General features: G+C 54.4%; 1 protein-coding gene across 1 annotated transcript in view; it reads left to right on the top strand.

The window, feature by feature from the left end:
• RFX8 (regulatory factor X8) overlaps positions 1-15,841 on the top strand; it is a gene marked incomplete at its 3' end in the record, with an annotated part of 59,027 nt that extends 43,186 nt beyond the window's left edge. The window contains 10 exon segments of the mRNA XM_082672781.1: positions 1,645-1,783; positions 2,830-2,955; positions 2,957-2,981; positions 5,103-5,119; positions 5,123-5,161; positions 6,759-6,915; positions 10,252-10,346; positions 13,803-13,877; positions 13,879-13,918; positions 15,726-15,841. Of these exon segments, the coding sequence (XP_082528907.1) occupies positions 1,645-1,783; positions 2,830-2,955; positions 2,957-2,981; positions 5,103-5,119; positions 5,123-5,161; positions 6,759-6,915; positions 10,252-10,346; positions 13,803-13,877; positions 13,879-13,918; positions 15,726-15,841 (829 nt within the window).
• Between the last annotated feature and the right edge of the window lie 521 nt (positions 15,842-16,362).

Genomic DNA, 16,362 nt, shown 5'->3' with positions numbered 1-16,362 from the left:
TGGTGCAGACGAAGGCAGCAGGATGGTCACCGGCATCACAGGACAAGAAGGTCGCTGTGGCCGGGTTTATCTCGAAAGGAGAGAAGCCAGAGGGGAGGTGGGAATCGGCCGGTGCCAGGAAGGGCCTCTGGAAGACCCTGACTTACTGAGGAGACGGGTTGGCAGTGACATCCAAGGGCCATATTGGAGCAGAGGGTGCGGAGGAGGTTTTGTCGCAGTCAAGGTGAGAAGGAAGGAGGGTTGGATCGGAAGATCCAATGACAGTGACGTCAGAGAGAAAGCGGGACCAATCAGAAATATTTCTGAAGCAGACACACCGGCATTAGACGATTTGGGACATGGGTGCTGGGGGAGTGAGCGGAGGTGGTGCTGTCTCATCCAGACCCGCGAGCCCCAAAAGCCTCCAGCCTGGGAGTCGAAGGATTAACACATCCTGCTCATCCCACTCTTGTCTTTTTCGTTAAGTATCTATGAGTCTCTTGGGAGACGTCTTCTCTAGAAGAGAGTTGAAAATCAGATGAGTCCAGGGTCGGACCTCACTCCCTTGACAGCCTGCACAGAAGGAACAGCCTCTTGCCTGGGGTCACTGGAGGGCCCTGGGGTCAGTATTGTGATGTCTCAGAATATCTGAGCTGCAGGAATCCCCAAAGGCAAGAGTCCTCATGAGCTGACAACTCAGGTTGGCCACCTGGACCAAAGATGGACTCTGAAAAGTCAGCATGGGGGAGAACAAAACAGAAGCTGTCCACAGAAGTCCTTAAAGAAGGCTCCTTGGTGCAACAGAATCCCACCAGATCCCTTTGGTCTACTCCGTCCTTAGGTGAATCCTGACATGATGTCAAGGAGGAAGTCTTTTTTTTTTTTTTTAGTATTCATTTATTTATTTCGGCTGCACTGGGTCTTAGTTGTGGCATGCGAGCTCTTAGTTACGGCACGCATGCAGGATCTAGTTCCCTGACCAGGGATCAAACCCGGGCCCCGTGCGTTGGGAAGGTGGAGTCTTACCCACTGGACCACCAGGGAAGTCCTGAGGTATCTTTTTTTTTTTTTTTTTTTTTGTGGTACACGGGCCTCTCACTGTTGTGGCCTCTCCCGTTGCGGAGCACAGGCTCCGGACGCGCAGGCCCAGCGGCCATGGCGCACAGGCCCAGCCGCTCCGCGGCATGTGGGATCTTCCCGGACCGGGGCACGAGCCCGTGTCCCCTGCATCGGCAGGTGGACTCCCAACCACTGCGCCACCAGGGAAGCCCCCGAGGTATCTTTGATTCCATACGGTTACACTTCTTCCTGAGCTGAAAAATAATTGAGGGGGTCAATCAGTCAATGAAAATTTATTCTAAACTCTGGTTTTTACCCCTGGGCCCTGATCCTCATCCTGTTGTAATCAGTAGGAGCCCCCTTGTGGTCAGAAACAGCCTTCCTTCCCGAAGACGCCTCAGGAAAAGGTGGTCCACGTTCTCCCGCCCAGCTGGCAGGTGGTCTCTGATGGGTGTAGAATCACTTCTGAGGTACAGCTTGGAAAAGCCAATAGGCAGAGCTTGACGTGGGTTGGAATGAAATTCATTCTGTTACCATTTGGGGCTGGTGAAGAGTCAGGGGCAGGTGGGCTGGATAGGCCTCACCAGGCGCAAAACGAGCGTTCAGAGATACGTTCTGTTCTTCACATCGGGTGGAGGACTCACTCACGTCCTTCTGGAAATCTCTGCAGCAGGACACGGTCACGCTCGTGTCATTGCCTGACGTGTGCCAGCTCCTTAGATGCTACGACGGGCAGCCGCACAAAGTAGGAGGATGCTCCTTCGAGGCGCCGGTTTGCATCCTTCCCAGAAATTGGTACCAGATGCTGGGGTTAGACCCGCAGCCCTCACTCTCGGCGGTGTCCGTGGACCTCAGACCTTCCGAGGAGGCAGTCGTGGGGCCCATGGACCGTGAGCCTTGGATCTTTCCCTAAGACTCAGCTTTTCTTTCTGAATTCACTGAGAATCTGAGTTAGCTCATGTAGAGAAAAAGCCAGTGCACATGGTGACCTGTGGCTCCGGTGACCCGTGAACCCTGAACTGAGTCAGAGCTCTTCCTCTGCTATTTCAGCCAAAAGAGAGCTTTTTAAAAGGAGTAATTGGAGTAGCTGCTTTGCATTATATATAACTGCCAGGCCTTGTGGGTTTGTTTTTTAAGCTCTGGAGTGATTATTGTAGTTTGGGGGTCAATTATATATAATTTCTACAGTGAAAATGTGCTCCTCTTAAGCTAGTCATGAACTTTTACCTTTTATTTTATTATTTTCTTAGGGAAAAAAAAATCCAGGGCTTCTAAATTTTTACCACAAAGGTTGAAAACTGGAGGCTGGGTCCAGCCCTTAAATATTTTGGTTTGAACTCCCCTCCTGCCCCCCACCCCGTACTGGCCAGCATTTGGGGTGTTTAAAGTTTTGAATCAGTTATCAATACTTGGAAATCTTGGGAAGAATTCCGATTCCAGCTTCTCCAGCCTGATATTCTGCCCAGTGGGCAGTGGCCAGGGCTGCGCGGTAGCGGAGCCCTCGGCAGGTGGAGACCTGGCCTCTCTCTCTCTGTCTGTGGCTCACGTGAACTGCGGCCACTCGTAACCAGAGGCCGTCCACACCGGCCGGCAGTCACATGTCTTGACACTTCTTTTAGGCTGCGTCATGTCTTAGTTGCGGCCCGCGGACTTAATTGCCCCCGCGGCGTGTGGGATCTTAGCTCCCGGACCAGGGTTCCCAGGCTTCGAACCCGCGTCCCCCGCATTAGAAGGCGGATTCTTTACCACTGGAACACCAGGGAGGTCCCTGTCTTGACATTTCTGTTGTAGGGAATTGAGGACGTTCTCCTTCATGACTTTTTGGAAGGTGTTTCTCTTCAGCATCTGAAATCTGTCCAGTTGTTTAGTAAGAAGTTTAAGCTGCGGTTGCTCACTGCTTCGGAAGGTTCTCCAGCCCCTCTCACAGATCTCCAAGCTCAGAGGCAGGTTTCGAGGGACAACATAAATGCTGTGAGAGGAGATGAACTTTCCACGTGGGGCAGGCCTCCTCCCCTCTTGTGTTAACTCTGTCCTCAGGCACTAAACTGCAGTCCACCAGGCCTGGCCGCTTCGGCTGTCCCGGCTTTTCCTGTGGTGCCCGCAAGGGATGCTTGTGCTGATACATCAACACCCTCTTACCATTTCCCCTTCGTGAGTCGCAGCGGGGCCAAGGGAACAGGGAGGTGGGAAAGGGCAAGGGGCAGGCGGGCCGTGCCTCCCCTCCCTTGAGCCAGCTCCCGGCGGCAGCTGCAGTCCTCAGCTCACTGCCCACCCAAGCAGGGCCGGCAAGGGTTCCGACCCCAACATCCTCCTGCCTCTCCGTGCTCTGGGTGGGCTCCCGCGAGGCTCAGAGATTATCTCGCCCTCCTTAGAAATTCCGCCCACGTGGTCCCAGTCACCCTGGTGACTTTCCCCTCCATCCGGTTGCCAGGGCGCGGTGTCTGAACACTTCTGCTGTCGCAGAAGGCTGTTCGTCCGCTCAAGCCTGCGACGGCTTCCTCTTGGGAGCCCGAGCTGCTCTGCTGGCTGTCCCCGGCCTCCTTGCATCTGACCCCTTGGTATCCCTCCAGCTCCGTGGCCCTGTGAACGCCGTCACACACGCACTGTGTGGGTCGCGTGTTTTACGGTCCTGGAAATTCCCGGTTTTCTCCCTCCTGCCTTTGTGAGGTTCTCCATCACTGCCTCTAGCTCTCCCCGCCCGCCAAGCCCTCACCACTTCCTTCCCTTCCCCTCTGCAGATCTGCCACGCTTGCACCCTGTGCGCTGTCTCCCCCGAGGGTCCGCAGAACAGGCCACGTCTAATCTTCACCCACGCCTGGCATCCCCAGCACGCCGGGCTGTGTTGATCCCTTTCTGACCCACTTGGAACAGTTCACGTGCCCAGGCTGGGCCCTTGGGCCCGTGTGATTGCCAGCCAAGAAGGCAGCAGGAAGTGTCCTGCAGAGAGAAAGTGAGGTCTGGAACTTGCTGGGAAAGGAGGGGCGTGAAAGGGGTCCAGTTTTCCGGTGGCCCCTTCACCGCCTGCGCTAATCCCAGCCCTCTGGCTCTCCAAACCCCTCTAGGATCTTCAGTAGCTTCCTAGTTGATGGGCCTGCCTGCAGCCTTGCCCCGCCTCGGTCACACGCCCTTCCCCTCCCAGCAAGTGCTCTATAACAGCGATTCCATCAGTTAACAACTGTCCACGGCCCCCATTGCCCGGATGGTCCTCTCTCCTTCACTGCTTGGCCTCTGGCCCGACCCTGTACCCCTGCCCCCCATGACCTGCTGGCGTTCCCCAGCACCACAGACTGGTTGTCCCCAAGAGGCCCTTATTCCTACTGCTGTCTGTGCCTAGTCGCCCCCACCCCACCATTGCTCCCCACCAACTCCTACCTACGCGTTAAGGCCCAGGCAGAATGTCCCCTTCCAGATGAAGCCGTCCCTGGTACCTTCTTCCGCTAGAACTGCTCACTTCCTTCCTGTGTCTCACGTTGCCGGGAGCACTTACTCTGCTGTTGGGACGCTGTTTGTGCTCCTGGTAACCTACCCTTCGTGGGGAGCCCCTGGAGGGTGGAGGTCATTCCCCTTCATCCACCCGTGCAGCCCGCACCCAGCAGACGCTGCACGAGTGTCCCCGGTAAGTGAATATGTGAATAAATGAACAAATGAGTACATCCAGGAGAGCACCTCCTCTCTCATGTTTTCTCATTTCTGATCGTTTCCCGAGGAGAGCATGTAGAGATGAGAAGCTGGGGGAAGTCAGGGTTCCTGGGCAAAATCCTCAACTTCACGGAGCACACGGCAGACGCTGGAGGACATCACTTTCCTGGCATTGCGCGAGTGGGGGGCGGTTTAGGCAATGCGCCCCTGCCGGGATCTCGGAGCCATTTGGGAGAGGCGAGCGGGCAGGGGAGTGGGGAGGCTGGGGGCCTGGCTGGGTGGGGCAGGTGGACGGCTCTGCCCTCCTGGGCGGGTGGGTGCGCCCCCCGTGTGCGCTGCCTGCAGGCGCCTCCTCGTCCCTGCCTTCCTGCGTGCAAACCTGAAGTTACAGCATCAGTAATGGGTGTGTGTATTGTTCTTCACAGAAGTTACTGTGTTTGTCTAAAGACTAAGAAGAAAGACATACCTTTCCAACATGGCAAAGGTAGGTTTCAGGCAACCAGACAGGAGGGAACAAAGCAGCTTTCCCAAAGGGAAAAGTGCAGGCTGCCAGTGTCCCTCAGAGCAGGCAGCAGGCCCCGTGCAGGAAGGCCGGCCCACCCAGCTGGAGGGCAGAGGACAGCTTGCTGGGCCCCAGGTGCTCAGCTGGAAGCCACCCCTCCTCCCCTCCGGCCTCCAGGCTCTGCCCGCGGAGGAGAGGACGCAGGGCCAGCAGGTCACGGTTCTAAAGTTCCAGAGGGAGGCCCCCCAGGGGTGGCGTCCCGGGCAAGCCAACGTCAGAGGTGGAGGGGCATTGTAGCAGAGCCTAGGACAGACGGACAGGCAGGCAGACCCTGCACCCTGTGCATATGGCCCTGCGGACTCTGTGTGTCGGGGCACCAGGTCCTCGGCTCCGACCTTCTCACTCCTGGGTGTTAGGGGAGGGGAGAGAGGGGCTGAAGGAGAGGTTCTACGATCTGTTCTGAAATCCCACGGCGGCAGATGGGGACGGAGCCTGGGACCGGCCCTCTGCCCCAAATCAGCCCCGGCCAGGGGGCGCCCAGCCGGGACCGCCCTTTGACCACCTCCATCCCCCACCAGTAGGGTTGTTTCTCCTTCTGAGCTAGAGGCCCATCCGGTTCTGGGCACCTTCACCTTCCCCACTGGGGCGATGGCAACGACCTTGCAACACGACCTCCATCCCTACCCACTGGAGCGGCCGGCTCAGAGTCCAGAGCCTGGCCTGCTGGGAGCCATACCTTTACACTCACTGTTCCAGGAGAGTTTACTGAATACCCAAGGGCCCCTTTCCTCTCCGTAAAACAGACATGGCTGTAGTGCCTGCTCTTGGGGCTGGTGTGAGGATGACTCACCGCTCATCCTGCAGACCCCGAACATGTAAGGGAGAGGTTTGTCCCATTGGACAGCGGAGGCCCAATTCACTGCCCCAGGCTCCCCAGAGGAAGGACAGGAGAGCTTCTGAGTCCCCACAGCCATCCTGTAGAGGCCGCCCGCCCTGTTCTCCAGAACCGCACTTGCCTGGCAGAGCCCACCGTTTCCCTCTCTAGAGAATTTAGGCCCCTTGCTCGGGGTGCAGAGAATAGGGAACTGGGAGGAGGAGCTGCAGGCCCCTGAGACGTCTGCCCGTGAGCAGAAGCGTCCTAAATGCCGACTTTCAGAAAGGCAGTTCTAGAATGTGTGCAGTTTGAACATTTTGATTGTCATTTAGGATTCAGGGTTTTGTTTTTGGTTTTTTTTTTTTGCGGTACGCGGGCCTCTCACTGTCGTGGTCTCTCCCGTTGCGGAGCACAGGTTCCGGACGCACGGGCCCAGCGGCCATGGCTCACAGGCCCAGCCGCTCCGCGGCATGTGGGATCTTCACGGAACGGGGCACGAACCCGCGTCCCCTGCATCGGCAGGCGGACTCCCAAGCACTGCGCCACCAGGGAAGCCCTAGGATTCAGTTTTAACGGGCAAAACTACCCAAATCCACTTTTCTTTCTCTTCGACAGCAAGAAAGTTTGGGTAATTTGGAGAGGGGGCATTAGGCCAAAGTAAGATGACAAGATTTCACCAAGTGTAGCGTTTGCCGTTGTCTTTAGACCATGAGAACGGTGCTGAGAAACAGCAGGAGAGTCGGCATCCTGCAGTTGGATTTACACGCCATCATGCATCAGGGCGCCTTGGATATTTCCCAGCAAGCCCTGACGAGTAACCTGAGCGGCACTGACGACCTGGAGGGGAATGCAGAGATGAAATGTACTCCTCCTTCCTCAGCTGCTTGGTTGCAGTGTTTGGTATATAATCAGGGCTGCTCTGGCCATCACTGATTTGTAGATTTCCTAATAGAATTAGAACGTTCCTCTTTGACGTTATAATTTACCTGCTCGCACTCCTCTTCCTGCAGAAGGTGAGGAGTGCCCCGAGAACCCTCTTCCAGGCCCTGCCCTGGGGTCCATAGTGCCAGGACATATTTGCCGAGTGAGTGTGGTGGCTGATGGACAATATTTCTTGTCTCCTTTGGAAAACCCTCCTGCATCCCTCTTGCAGATGCACAGATCGCCTCTTTGGGCCTGAGTGGGATTGACCTAGCTCTCTGCCTTGCCAGTTTCTGCTCTAACTGTAGTTTTGTTTGTTTGTTTGTTTGTTTGTTTACACACCCTCGCAGCTTGTGGGATTTTAGTTCCCCGACCAGGGATTGAACCCAAGCCCACGGCAGTGAGAGGACAGAGCCCTAACCACTGGACCGCCAGGGAATTCCTGCACCAAGTGTTATTTTTAACAATGTGAAGTTTAACGGTGGTGCTTTGACCTTATTTCACTGCTTCACAAACAAGTGCTATATAAGCCCATGAATACTCGTGCCCTTTGCTATTGTCTGGGGAAGGGGGAATTTCCCCCTCTACCCGTCTTGAGTTCTCCTGGCTGGATTAATAATCAACCTGGCGCAAGACAGGTTCACAGGAGAAAAAGACACAAATTTTAAATCGTGTGCACAGAGGTCTTATAGAAATGGGCCCTAAGAGGTAGACAAAGAAACTTAGGTTTTGGGGTGCCCAATTAGTGAAGAAGCTAAACAGAATTGGGGCTTGGGTAGTAAATTAAAGAACTAACATGGTTTGGGACTTCCCTGGCTGTCCAGTGGTTAGGACTCCGTGCTTTCATGGCCGAGGGCCTGGGTTCAATCCCTGCTCGGGGAACTAAGATCCTACAAGTTTGGCGGCGCGGCCAAAAAAAAAGAAAAGGTAACATGGTTTGTTTATACATGGTTTGTTCTCAGCCTGAATTCCCTGTCTCTGGGGATAAGGGTGTCTCTTTACATCCTGGTGCCGGAAGGGCACCTTTCACACCGGAGATTTATTTCCTGTTTTCAGGGAGACCGAGGGGGAGGGTCAGTGTCCTTCCTGTGTTGGCCGTTTCTCAAGTAACTTTTCAGTCAAATTAACCAACATGCCACTGCGGCACATTTTGGAGCCGCGTACTCTGGGCCCCGACACTAGCTGACAATTGTAGTTGATCTTAAGGAAGAAAACCTCCATTCTGATGCCAAAATCTGGCCTCTGTACGCTGGTGCCAGATTAAATCTCAGCGTTGTGGGTGAAGTAGAAAGAAATAGCTTTATTGCTTTGCCAGGTAAGCGGGCCACAGCGGGCTCATGCCCTCAAGACTGTGTGTCCTGCCCTGGAGGGGGTCGTGAGGAGTCTTATAGCGTTCAAGGAGCAGGGCGTGGTCAGCTCGTGGACACTCCTCTGATTGGCTGGTGGTGAGGTCATCGGGAGTCGGCATCATCAACCTTCTGGTTCCAACCGGTCTGGGGTCTCCGTGCTCGTGGGCAGCAGACAGTTAACTTCGCCCACCTGGAGGGGGTTTCAGTATCTGCAAAACAGCTCAAGGAACAGGGCTCAGAATATTCTCTAGAGTCCTTGAGGAGGAACTAAAGGTCCTTGACTGTGCTTAATGGCTAAAGTATTATTATTTTGTCTTGCTTGCCTGTTTTCCTTTCTTTCTGCATTTTCTCACTTCTCTGATTAAATTTCTTCTTTGGCTGAAGTTTCTCTACAGACAAAAGGCAGGCGGGGGACACGGGTGGAGGTCTATTCTGGGAAGGCCCCGTAGGGTCCTCCCTCAGTTACAGTTCCACGAAGAGCTGGCTTACGCGTGGTTACATCACTGAGAGGGGACAGTCACCACAGCAGGAGGCTCCCCACTCGGGGGGAGCCGGGAGCTGCTTCAGGAGGGGCTGCAGACCAGTTACCACCTCCTCCCCCGGTCGCTAGGGTTTGGTCTGAGGGCTGCCTGGAGGGGTCAGCCATGCATAAACCTGCCTCCCAGTGCCTGAAGCCCCCTCAAGGTGTGGGCTGTGGGCTTCATCACGGCCCGCCCAACACGGGGCTGCACACGGGGCACCTCGGCATTTCACCACCAGATGGCTACGTGGATTCAGCGATGCATTAGAAGCACCGCAAAGTATCCTGTCCTCTTCCTTTGACCTTGAGGGGGGGCTGACTTGGTAGGATTGTACCAGTTATTAAAATAGTGAAATGGGTCCTTACTTGCTGCTAAGTAGCTCCCTCCCCCCACTGCTTGCCTGTCCCTTGATTATATCCCCTGTCCCTACTGCCTGGCTGTCCCAAATCCCAGATCCTCCCCTGGGAGACTCCCCTCCAACCAGACCAGCAGCTGAAAGGTGAACACCTAACCCAGCAGGCTTCAGGGCAATGGAAGCCCCCCTCCCAGGCCACTGGCTTCCCCAGCAATCCCAGCTGGCTGCCCAAACCTTGCTCTCACCCCCAGCCCAAGCCCAGGGAGACCCAGGAGGCATGAGGCCTCTCCCCCAGGTGCCCGCCAGCCTGCCAGGGGCTCCTGTTGGCATCCTTGCATGTCCTTTGCAGAGGGCGCAGAGCCGGCAGGGAGACAGCATGACCCCTGGCAGACGAATGCCTGAGATGTGCCTGGAAGATCTTCCAGACGGAGCCTGACCAAATGTGCACCAGGGCCATGGCAGCCCACTGCGTTATCTAAATCTCCTTGGCACATGGGGGCACTCAGACAGATGCGCTTCCACTGTCCTTCCACTCTCAGCGCTGCCTGCGCGGTGCGGGACCCAAGTCCCAGTGTCCCGCACTTGGGCTGCAGCCCTCGGGCCTGTACTGACAGGGTCTGTAGCCCTGGGCAACTCACCTAACATCCCTCAGCGGCTTTGATGTCCACCATCAGTTAAAGGACTTGAACAAACTACCCCCTTTATAAAAATGGCAGGGATGGGTGAGGTCACGTCTGTACCCTCCAGTGAGCTCACTTGGAGCCCGGTTCTGTGTGATTACAAGGTGTAGTTATGATTTCAAACTATTTCTTCCCATTTCAACAAGTAGCCGAGGGGATTGCTAGAAGGCGAGACCACAGAGCTCTGAACCAGACGACCTGGGGTGACAGACCCAGCCCAAGGCAGCCTTTGTGTTCAAAATGAGGGCGAGGCCGCGGGGAATTCCTTTGAACTGCAGTGGGATGTTATCCCCTAGGTCACCTGGGACACAAATACCTACGGGGAAATTCTGCTCTACCGCTCACAATCGGGTTTGTTTTGTCTGTTGATAGGTTTGAGCACTTTAATTTCTTTGCTGGGGACATCAACAGACCTCAGTGTATTCCTGAATTGTCTGTCTTCAAGCCTCCAAACATTTGTCTTCCAGGTACAAAACCACGATTTTTTTTTTTTTTTCAGTAGAAGAAGTGGGTGTGGGTCATTCTAGCTACATTATAGCACTGAGTGCCCAGGACCTGGTGCAAAGGAAAAGGTTTTCTCTGGCGCTCTGGACAGAAATGTGTCAAGGCCGGGCCGGGGGTTCAGGTTGGGGAAGTGGTGTCTCAGAGGCTGGTACACGCAACTCTGTGCGTGTGTTTGCTTGCAAGTGAGCACACGTGTGCATATGTGAGCGTGTCTGTGCGTGGGAGGGCATGTGAGTGGGTGTGGGCAGGTAAGTGCTGGTGTGCAGTTGAGGATGCGTGCACCAAGCAGGAGTGTTTAGGAGGTTGATGGGTTTGTCTGTTTGGGGAGAATGGCGCTCATCTGGGGGTTTTGCAGACAGTCCCAGTAAGGTGTCAGGCTCGGGTTCACAAAAGCCAAGATGAATTGGTTTCGGACGTGGGCGGGTTTGGTCCTTCTGCTGGACGTGTCACTTGGACTTCTCAGTAGGCCCGTTGGCTTGACTGTCGTCATCACCCTCATCAGCAGTCACGTTACCAAATCAGGTCCAGCTGCTTGCAGCGCAAAAACCAATACTCAAGAGAGGCAGATGTAGGCAGGAAGGGAAACTGCCTTTGAGCAGAATACTGGCAGTCCGGGGAGACGGTGGACTCGGTGTTCTCCAAAACCGTCTCCGAAGATTCTGCTCGGCCGAGAAAGTTTTTAAAGCGGAAAAGGGAAGTCATCTCAGGTAATCACTGAGATGGGGGGTCAGAGTGGTCACCATGCCCCACTGTGTGCAGGCTTGTTGACTTCCTGTGCTCTTTCTTTAGATGCTGTCGTGTTCACACAGTTCTTGAGATTACTGAAGGGGAAGCTGGGGAAGAGATCGGTCATCATTTCTATTTCTTTGATCTATGGAAAGAACCTACAAGTTAGGCAAAGTATCGTGTGATCAGAAGATTTGAAAGGTGTGCTAGGGCCAGAGATGAGTAGAGCGTGGGGGCGCCTGGTTTGAGGTTAGTGACAAGACGAAGGGACCTCCTGCAAAGAGCTCTTTTCTGCCCAAAGCTGCTTACAGTCACCCTGTAAGAGCGGAGGATGCTGTCAGGGAAAGCCCCAGCACCCTGGCCCCAGTGGGCCTGAAACACGGGGCCTCCCGCCCCTCGAGGCGTCATCCTCTGAAGGCCGAGGCAGCAGGAAAAGACCTTGACGAGGGAGTTGGGTTCCACTGGGAGGGGTGGGCGTAGGGAAAGTGGGGGACCGGTCTAGGGAAAAGGGGGACATCTCTGCAGCTCTCTGCAGCAAGGACCTGGAGGGCCTGGGACCAGAACGTGACTCGGGTTTTCTCCTTAAGCCTCCAGCCACATGTCTTCCTGCCCCCTCCATCTCCCCCAGAAAACCCAGGAAGGAGCTTGAAAGCTGGTTCCAAGCCTTGGCAGGTGTCTGTTTCCATTCTTTGCTCCTTGGATATAGTCTTTCCAGATTCTGTGTGGTTTTGGTTCCCTCTCCTTGGTCCTCGGCAAAGCTCACTTGTACCAATGGTAATGTGCGCGGGTGCATAGCTGCAGAGACAGCGATTCATTCGACAGGATGAAGCTCTCCATCCTCTGGTCCTTGTTTCAGACACTCACGCAGCCTCCACTTCACCCCCGCTGAGCCCCCTGAGACCGTTGGTACCGGTCCTGCATGCAAGACCGTGTAACGCGGTGTTTCCGTCCTCACCCCTGCAGCATCACGAGTGAGGCGTCTTCTTCGAAAAATGGTGGTTTTGTAACTGCCTGCCTTTGAAGGGCTTGTTTTTGTAAAACAACCTGGCTGATAAAAAAACAAACAAACAAACAAAAACCCCACAGACTGTTGTCAATGAGATACTCAGGCTGTTAAAATGTGACGGGCTTGTCCACGATGACTAATGGCCTCAAGTTGATAGCACCTGGCAGAGCCAGAGGAGAGAAATGCTCAGCTCTGTCCTGCTTCATTTGTTCCCCTGGTCCTCGTGCAGTTTGGGCCCAGGGGTCCTTTCTAAATGTAGGAACCTGAGGTATCACGCTGCCGGCAAGAGGAGGAAAGCTGGGTAATGTCTGTGTTCACTTGTGAATGTTTGTGCGGAGATCGCCCACAGCTCCTTCTCTGGATGGTTTTAGGAAGCATCCTTGTGTGTGTTGAACACCAGCAGGTCTCCCCCCGAGAGCCCCGTTGCCGGTGGTCCCAAGCCATGCGGGGAGGATGCCGCTGCCGAGGGGAGTCTGTTTCCAAACCCAAGTTCACGTGCCCGATGCACAGTGAGGCCACACAAACCGAGCGGCTGGAGTTCGGAGCAGAGAAAGGTTTATCGCAGGGCCCAGCAAGGAGAGAGGAAGGAGATGGGTGGCTCGTGCTCAGAATACCCCGGGACTTCCGGAAGGGTTTCAACAAAGCCATTTGAAAGGCCAGGGGAGGGGCGGGGCCGGTCCCGGGGTGTGTGATCAGCTCGTGCACAGTCCTCTGATTGGTTGGTGGTGATCAGTCCTTAGGCCCCAGCAGGTCTCATGATCATCAGGTCGTTAATTTCCACCATTTGGTGGGGGCGGGGGGTTTAGCATCTGAAACTCTCAGGAAATATGCAGGAGATACTATTATCTAGGTACTTCAGAGAGGAGCTACAGCAGAGGATATTGGGGGGGGGGTTCTGTCCTGGGAGGGCCCCATAGGGTCCCGCTTGGTTACAGGTCCACACCCACCCAGAGCCCAGGGTGGGCCTTTGGGGGCTCTCAGCGGGAGCTGAACAGAAACCGAGAGGAAAGGGCATCTCCTTATTCCTGGCCAGTCCCTGCCGTTCTTCCTCGGAGACTTGCGGTTGAGTGTCTGGGTGGTCCTCACGCAGCAGAGTCAGGAGAGACTCGGGGGGTTCACTCCAACCTGTGCTGGAAATTACATACGCCTCTGTTGGTTTGTAACTCACCCGAGGCTGCTGTCAATCTAGTGGGGAGTTCCTTAGTCTGCACGTGGAGGCATCTCCCCGGTACCCAGTTTAGTGCCACTCAGGCCATCCAATGACCTTGGCTCCGCTGGACACACAGGTGGGCCTTCCAGGCCTCAGATAATTCACGCGGCGCAGCGTCCAGCTTTGTGCCTGCAAAGTCGGCACCCTTCCTTCCGTCACTGTGGGACTCTGGGCCCCTTCTTCACGGTGTCAGACTCGCCACGTGTAAGTTAGCCCCCGACCCTCTCGGAGGCAGCTGCTCTCCCACCTCCTCTTCTTCCCGCCCACTTCAAAGGCTTCTGCCTGGGACCATCCCCACAGGAGATGGTGCAAGACCTGGCCCAGGCCTGGGCCGCCTCTCACCTCGGCTTTCCTTCTTCCTGCCCCACTTTGACCTCGTGAGACTGTCTGTGCGCCACCCGTGGGTACATTTGACAACACGCTCGCCTTGATTTTTATCATAAACCCCAGCATTTTTTTCTCTCTAAAATGTCACAGCCGAGCAGAAGCAAAGCGGAGTTTATCAGATTGGCCGCCAGCTTCCAGCTGAGATGGAATTTCCTCCTCACGGCCCGTGAGCAAAGCTATGACCCTCTGGCACAGAGACAGCTTCGGTAAGTCCGAGAACGCACAGCATTTTGTATTCTACCTTTTACAGATGTTATTACAGCCTAAGCGTTTTCCACATTGCTATGTGGAACCCACTCGTCTTTTTCTCACCTTTTTATGTAAAATACAACACACAGAGAGCCACACACACACAAAACCATATTAATCTTATTATTATGGCAATATGGTAGTTCATCAAACAGCTGGACCACACCTCGCTCTCCTGTCAATGAAAATAATCAATAAACAATCTAAAATAAGAATAGAAAAGGGTTTTATGTGAGCCAGACTGAGGACTAGCCTGGAAGCCAGCTTCCCAGATGACTCTGAGAAACTGCTCCGGAGAGCATCAGAGTTTTATATCTTGTCAAAACAAAGAACATTAAACAAGTCAGGGTTTCATTTCTTCAAGGTTATTTTTTAAAAAAAAAAAAAAAAAAGAACAGACCAGCACGTACCCAGCAAGTCAGTGGCCTTGTCACCTGGGAAGGGGGACTTAACCATCAAAGGAGTAACAAGTATCGGTGTCCCAGGAAGGGAGGCATTTCATCTTTATTTTTAACATGGACATTTTTACTTCCGGTCAGTGTGTCCTTCTCTCTAATAATTAAAGCCGAGGTACAGTGTAAGCTTTGATAGGCCACACACAGGCTATTTTAGTTAGCATCAAACTCAAGTTCACTCATGTATAAGCCAGAATGACTTCCCGGTAACTCAATACGTGGACATGTCTTTTGTCACTCCCCTGCCGTCGTTGTCGGACGCGCAGGAAACCTCCCCGGGCTTTTGAATTGTGCGTTTTCAGACATCGTGAGCAAAGCGGCAAGCATCCTCTTTTTCTCCATCTCCCGACTGAGCTGGACCAAGAAATGGGTTCTTCGGGGGCACCCGGATTTAACCTTCAGGAATAAGACTTGATAAAGTCCCCACTGCGTGCAGATGGTGGAAAGAGTAAAACAGTGTCTGTTTTGCCAACTTTCTGGTCCAGTAGAGGGTCTTTCTGGGCCCAGGGGGTCCCATCTGTCACAGCTGTGGTACAGACACAGCACAGGAGAGTCGCGGGGAGGGACAGTCACCACTGAGCCCCCCAGCCCCACGGAGGCGATCAGTCGTTTCAGCAGATGTCGTGCGTCCCTGCAAAGTCCCAGGCACCTTCCTGGGCACTGGACACACAGCCGTGGACAGACAGACAGACAGAGCCTCCAGCCCACAAACTCACACACCTATCAGGGCAAGGAATCCCTGCCCCAGGGCTGCCAGATGCCCTTGCAGCGGGTACACAGGACAGGAAGAGTAGACAAGCCCTGTTCTAGACCGTTCTGCAAACACTGGGGCCCTTTGGAGGGTTGTGGCTGTACACAGCCATATATGTGACCCCCATTCGTCATGAGGCTGTCCCCGCAGATGAAGGTCAGCGCAGAGTTCACGTGCAGCCACAGGAGGAAAGCCAGCTCTGTGGTTAGTGCTGTCGACTGAAATAATGCACAGCCTGAAAGGTGAGAGTTGTGTTTTATTCGGTGGACAAACCCGAGGACTAAGGTCCGGGACACAGCATCTCAGATCACTCCGAGGGACGGCTCCGAAGAGGCCAGGTGGGGGCCGGGGTAGATAGGAGCCGTTTTTGCAACAAAGACCAGGTAGTCGGAACATCAAAAGATGACTGTTAATTAAAGAAAACCGGACATCTCGAGGTAAAGAGCTTAGCACTTTTCTACGTATGGGAAGACGCAAGAGCCTGGGCTCTCTGGCATCGTTCCTTTGATGTGCTTCTCGGCTATCTGGGGCCAGTATCCTGCGTTTTCTCCTCCCAAGTCTCCTCAGGGTGCACGGCTGGGGGCGGCTGCAGCAGCTCACTGCTAGATGGGGGCCATCCCGCCCGGATCCTGAGTTCCCTCAGGGCGCACGGTCTCGGGGAGGCTGTCATGTGACGGCTTGGTGGCTGCAACACCCTTTGTTTACTGATATGGCCGGTGGCGTCCTCAGTTCCCAGTGCTTTCCCCTCGGCCTTCTAGGGCCTTCATGTGAAGTCAGAGTATTCACACCACTAGTTTTTCCCCTTCACGTGGACCATGGTTTCACAAAGTTAAACAAGCCAGGAGTTGTTTGTGGGTCAGGCTTATTCCAGACCAGGCCATGCCTCTCGTGGAGCCAGGTTCTCTCACCTGAGATCTAGCAGAGAATAGTGAATATTGTATAAAGCTTTGAAATGGACAGAAAGGGTCAACACACCCTTCTGGTCTTCCGTGGTCTTTTGAGTTATTTTACGAATCTTGTAAGTTGTAGCAGACAGATACCACTGCAGATGATTCTCCTCCACACAGTGCAGATCAGTGCGTCAGCGGGATCAGTTGATAACTGCCCTGAGCACAGAGCTGTGTGGCGTCTGTTTGTAGATTACTGTCAGTGGCGTTTTTTGTTGTCTACGTATGTATGTATGTTTAGTGTCTTG

Source organism: Grampus griseus (assembly GCF_964374135.1).
Source record: "Grampus griseus genome assembly, chromosome: 15".
Lineage (NCBI taxonomy): Eukaryota > Metazoa > Chordata > Mammalia > Artiodactyla > Delphinidae > Grampus > Grampus griseus.
This window is presented reverse-complemented; position numbering and strand designations above follow the sequence as displayed.